The following is a 5,823-nucleotide window of genomic DNA, read 5'->3' as shown; positions in this document are numbered from 1 at the left end:
TGTGTGTGTGTTTGAGTGAGAGAGAGAGACATAGAGAGAAGGGATAAGAAGGATTGTGTGTGTGTGCGAGGGGTTTATCAATAAGCTTTGATTTTCAAACAAAATCACATTGAAATGATTTTAAAAATAGTCACCACAAGATGCACGAGCTGAATTACAGTATAGACGTTATTTCTTTTTGCAATATTTTATCATACGTGACACGCTTGCAATTCTCCGTCAAAATGTTTGTTTAATTCGGGACTTCGGTAATATTCCATGAGAGGGAGCGTCTCTCTGTCGTCTCCATCCGCGATGCGCCGCGTAAAGGCGCGCCAATGGATTGTATTGAAACGTAACGCGCAGTACTTCTGTTCTATGTATGTTTTTATTTTTCTCATGAAAAAAAGTTTTTAGATATTTGTTCCTGTCACAAGTGCTGCGAGACTTTTGAATGAGCAGTGCAGCAGTATATTTCAGAACCTCGGACAGCGACTAAAAGAAGCTGGTCTTTGGTTTGGCCTCACGTAATTTATAAAACTCACTTCTGATCAAGCGTTTTGTCTTCAGCCTGTTTTTCTTAAGTGTCAAGATATGTGAATGAACAGTGATAAATGCGCTTAGCCTATACAATACAATATCTTTTATTAAGCGGGACATATAGGGATTCTTCTATTATTTCCACAATTTACATTTTGTGAGCAACGTCACTGAACATTAAATCAGTCAAAGCTACGCAGATTCCGAAATGTAGAACACACAATAATGTGAATATGTACTTTATAAATTATATCATTATTCTTTAATAAAAGGGCTCTAAATCGTCTCCGGTGGCTGAAATATGTCGCCTTTTTTCTCTTTAAATAAACTCGTCGGCGGCCTACATTTGGCTTATTTTCAATATGTTCAGCATCCAAACGCAACACCATTGACAGCACAAAACATAAAGTAAAAACTTCCATTCGTGCAAAAAAATGCCTTGGGCGTGAGAGCACTTCTTCTCTGGTTGTCCATAATTCCATATACTTCACTTGGACGAAAACCATATATTCTTTAAGGCTATACAAACATAAAATAGAGCATAACACACTCGGCCTGTCCAGGACGTCAGTTCTTCCACGCATCATCATCGTCCTTGTCCGTTTTTCCCAGGTACACCCGTTTGTCTGTTGGCAAAGTTTGTTTTCCAAGCAAGAAAAAAAAAATCCACATTCCCGACAAGCACACGCCCCTCTGGCCGATCAATACTTTTAATCATCCAGATTGCGTAAAAGTTGACTGATGGATTTGAATATATGAAACTCCAAGGAAACGTTCATATTTGACTAGATAGTGGACGAGTGTAGGTATACAGATATTCGTCGGCTTCCTTGGCTGACAGTTATTTAAGTTGAAAATAAATGGCATGTTTTTTTTTCGTTTTTTCTTTTTGTTCCTCAACCTAAGCAGAGTCTCGTGCGACGTGGATCATCGCAGAATAGATTATAGAGGAAAGACTAGAAAGCCTGAGAAGGTGGAGTATTTCCATCCGCCCATTAACGTGCCCCGTTCCAGCTTCAGAGAGACGCGGTCCTCCCGTTCAACCATCAGCAGTACTCCGTTGCTGGCCGCCTCTCTCGTAACGTCCTGGTCACCGGCGAATGCTGATATAACCGGATAATCATTCTGCATCAGGTTCACCTGCAAGAGAGGAGAGAGTTCGGTCTCATTCTTAGTTCTCTATTGAATGCTGACCGCAGACCAACTGCTTAATAATTGCTCACCTGTATGGTTTGTCTGTTGTAGACCTTCACCACGTGAAAGCTGAAACTGTAAATCCCCCTCCTTGGAGCCTGGAAAACACTTGCTTTGAGATCGAAATGGTTGCCGATGTTCACTAAAACCTGTGACCAAGAAAGGCGCAAAATGAGAAGAGAAGGTTTATTTATTTGCCACCCGCATGCCTCACTGAACACACCAGCTGTCTTTAGTAATGTAATTGTTTGCCTCTGCCACGCAGAGTGGCTATACAGATAGGCGTATCAGGCTGGTGTGCCAAATGTTTTAAGGCTGCGCTTCAGTCGCAGTTTGGGATGGTTCCCATTTAGATGTGTATAACAGGCCGCTGTCCAAAGGGAACTAAGTGGAACATCCCAGCAAAAGCAACACAATGCACATGTCAATCCGTCCGAGGCCTAACACGCATGTGTGATCAATGATCCTGCATGGATGATCATTCGTTTTGACAGCGCATCCCTGAATCAAAACCATTACTCACAGCATCAAATTGACCATTTTCAAAGGAAACAGCATTGTGCTCTTAAGATTAAAGATACAGGGGGCTCAGATCACACAGAGCGAGTGCAGTGAGAGGAAATCAATGAAACATGACCTTAAGTTCCGCTCGCCCATGGCAAATATATGGCATGCATATTGTAGAGCGAGGGGGGAAAGCGAAACTAGTTTTGGAGCTATGATATTGGCCCATATCTGGTAAAGTACACTCTTGCAGAACTGTGCTAAATTCAGTGAACATCTGACCTGGTCAAAGTAGATGGTCATAGACGTGTTGCTCATCTCTGACGGCTCATGGTTGGTTCCACGCACGGCGGAAAAAGCCACTTTTGCCCCAGCGGAGCGGACTGATATGCCCAGTGAAGAGGTGACCCCTCCGTCCGAAGAAGGGTTCGAGTCGCACACCACAAGGCATTTCCCTTCGAGCACGATGGGCTCCGTGTCATTCTGGCCGTGGCAGAAAACCACGCCGCATCCCAAGAGGAGAACCAATGCCAGTACGGCACAGGGTCCCGGGCAGCGCGCGGGCACCATGGTCGGATCGTTGATCCCGTGCACACTGATACAACCCGGCAGCCCCTTGGAGGTTTGTTAGTACTCGATCACCTGGTCCAGACTTGATACCTTCTCTCCCCCCTCTCTCTCTCTCTCGCTCTCTCTCTCTCTCTTCCTCTATCTGTGATGCTCCCTCGCTTTCTCAAAGAACCTCTGACACACAGACGCACTCCGACTCTCTCCGGCTGTAACTCCCCTCCCTCCTGGGGGTCGTAGTTGATTTTGAAGATTGTTCAGACAACTGTTGTTGCAAATCCTGAGATCAAATGAAAATGTCCATATCAATCAGCAGTAGGACAGCAATTTCAAATAGTTTAGGCATGTAACTTGAGTTTAACCAGCGTGCGTAAAATTTCTATCGTGCGTAAAAACAAAGGCAATAACTCTGAGTAAATGACAAAATAAGAAAATCGCGCATTAATACACATTTTCTATTCGTCTGTGATTGAGCAATCCAAGTGTGCTACTGCGGGTTGTTTTCTATAACTCTGCGCCACAACTCTTGGTAACAAATTATCTGTCGAACGCAAATGGTGTTACAGTTACCTTTCTCTCTCGCTCTAATCGGGCATTATGGCGAAACAAGCACTTTGCGGGCATTTCTGTTGAGAAAAGGTAAATCACGACCTACCTGTGCAATCCATCCCGCTGGTATGCTCTCTGTCTCTCGCAGACTGTGATCTGAGCGCTCAGATCGGTGGTGCTAAACAAGCAAGAGTCTCTGGGCTCCCTTTCGAGGGACAACTCACGCCCATTCTTTGTGTGGAGCCACTGCAACAAGACTCTTCAGAAGTATCCCGCATTTAAGAGCACATGTGTGAACTAACGGGTTTGTTTACATATTAATCAGTTGGATGTTGTGAGCTCAGAGGCCCCTCGGGAAGGCAGAGATCACTTGCTGTCATGTCAATGTCTGTCATTCATATGCTGAAGATTTCTCGTGTCTCTCCCAGATTGATCTGAAATGAATGCCGGTTGCAGCAGATAACCTTGCTGTTACGTGGCACATCCCGCATGCATGTAGGCTGTATGTTACTAATTTGAGACTTAAACAAGCGTTCGTATGAGTCAAATAAAGATACGTGTGCGCCATCCAGTGGCGGGTGTCGTATCTGCAGACTGCTGATCAGAAGTCAAATCTCATCACTCCTGTGATTTAAAATAGCAAACGTATGTGGGATCTGGCCGGCATGTTTCATTGCGTGGTGTATACTGGCATATCAGTACATTATTTCACAGGCACATCGCGTTCTACAAACACACCATAAGTTGGTTGTAAAAAAAAGGAGGACACTTCAGAAAATGCCCACTTCACAGAGAATGTCCTGCACCTCTCTGTACCACCCTTGGCCTTTCTTTTCAGTTCTTGACATGTCATCATCCTTTGAAGAGCCGTGTAGCGGGTCCGTACCAGTGCTCCACACCTCTGAAGTTTCTGAGAGGGGGCCTCGTACGTGGTGAACGCTCACGCTAGACCTTTTAATGAGCTGTCATTTACCTACCTAAAGATATGCTAACTGCCTACATTATGCATGACACTCACATCTGCAATGGAAGGCACTGTATACTGTCTGCAGCTTCATCAGCTCAAGAAAATAGTGGGAGTAAAGTCTGCATTTCTTTGAACATAATTCATCAAAGCTGCATTTTGAATACATGCAAGCAAATGGGTAGGCGGAGAGGACAAAACCAAATCATTCCTTAAAGGTTTGGATGTCACTATGAATAAGCATTAAAAACCTTGAAACGCAGACACAACATATGCACAGACTCCATAAAATACAAGTGACCCAATTTTAGACTTAATTGTGGTGATCCTTCCTCCTTTTCTCAGCCCCGTTTGACAAACATTGCACTGTCAGAGCTGGCTGGCAAGCCATGCGGAAGAGTGACATCAGGTATCCAAGAGCCACAACTGACCCCAGGCCTTCAGAAGGACACATAGCTACAGAAATCATCAAATGTCAAGTACTGGGGACATGCAAGGAAAAGGGATGTGGCCTACATGTACATGGCATTGACGTACCAGGGGCAGCCGTTGCCCTAAAAGGGACTTCACTTCCATCAGGCAAGCTGATCGGCTGGACTGACAAGAGTGTTATGGTTATTTTCCCTGACAGCTAGCTACTGGCTTCCAGGAACGGGGAGGTCGATTATATGGTGGGTCTTAATGCGAGCCATCTGTTTTTACAAAGAAAACGACAGCAGTATTTTTATTTCTTTTTCTCAACAAATCACGCATGTATTTACTATTGTCATTTGTCCTAGTTCTGTGACAAATATTATGCATTAAATATCCTAAATATCAAAAGAAGCCCTGCACCCTGCGTGCTCACAGCACCATATGCTTTACAAAGTTTAAAAATACCCACCTCATAACAAATATATTTCTGTCCATCTGCCCGCTTGTCCATCTCTTTGTGTGTGTGCATGCGTGTGCGTGTGTGTGTGTGTGTGTGTGTGTGTGTGGGTGTGTGTGTGTGTGTGTGTGCATGTGCGTGTGTGTGTGTGTGTGTGTGTGTGAATGCAAAAGGAAGTTTTTTCCTGAGGGTAAAGCATAACATTTTAGAGGGCAAGACCTGAATTAGGGCTATGTAGCTACATTGCAATTATGGTTGAGCAAAGTGCAACATTTATGCTAACAATTTCTTTACGTTTTGTGCTAAGTTTGACGCAATCAATTTATTTTGGTGAGTATTTTGGAGACCACATGTTACACTATTCGCACACCACGTCATTTTCCGCATGAATGTTTTCACATCCTTAAATACCACGAGCAAAATTATGTCATCAGAGTTATTTAAGTTGGTCTCGAAATCTGTCCTAGTTGCAGAAGTCCAACACTATTTCACATTAAGTTGATTCAATGCTGTATGTATGCTGGCTGCTCCATTATAATATAGTTAATTATGGGAATATTGCGTTTAAGCGCTTTTATTTTGAAGGCTAACATCGCCACTCTCCACCGAAAAAAAACAAAAAAAAAACAGTTTCTGCACGTGGAAGAAACTTGAC

At 43.7% G+C, this 5,823-nt stretch overlaps 1 protein-coding gene across 1 annotated transcript; it reads right to left on the bottom strand.

Annotated features, from left to right (window-relative positions):
• Positions 1 to 607: 607 nt before the first annotated feature.
• cbln2b (cerebellin 2b precursor) lies at positions 608 to 3,781 on the bottom strand. Its single transcript, XM_068582363.1, has 4 exons — positions 3,440 to 3,781; positions 2,500 to 3,064; positions 1,743 to 1,862; positions 608 to 1,659 (listed from the first exon to the last, which is right to left on the bottom strand). Exons 2-4 carry the CDS (start codon positions 2,785 to 2,787, stop codon positions 1,462 to 1,464), a joined length of 606 nt encoding a protein of 201 aa, XP_068438464.1. The 5' UTR covers positions 2,788 to 3,064; positions 3,440 to 3,781; the 3' UTR covers positions 608 to 1,461.
• Between the last annotated feature and the right edge of the window lie 2,042 nt (positions 3,782 to 5,823).

Source organism: Clinocottus analis, unplaced genomic scaffold (assembly GCF_023055335.1).
Source record: "Clinocottus analis isolate CAN_PGR_092001 unplaced genomic scaffold, fCliAna1.0.p SCAF_18, whole genome shotgun sequence".
Taxonomy (NCBI): domain Eukaryota; kingdom Metazoa; phylum Chordata; class Actinopteri; order Perciformes; family Cottidae; genus Clinocottus; species Clinocottus analis.
This window is presented reverse-complemented; position numbering and strand designations above follow the sequence as displayed.

Coding starts and splice junctions, on each gene's coding strand:
- cbln2b (XM_068582363.1), bottom strand. CDS start 2,787: ATGGTGCCCGCGCGCTGCCCGGGACCCTGTGCCGTACTGGCATTGGTT. Junction 1,863..2,499: donor TGACCATCTACTTTGACCAG/GTCAGATGTTCA, acceptor TCTTGGTCACAG/GTTTTAGTGAACATCGGCAA. Junction 1,660..1,742: donor ACAACAGACAAACCATACAG/GTGAGCAATTAT, acceptor CCTCTCTTGCAG/GTGAACCTGATGCAGAATGA.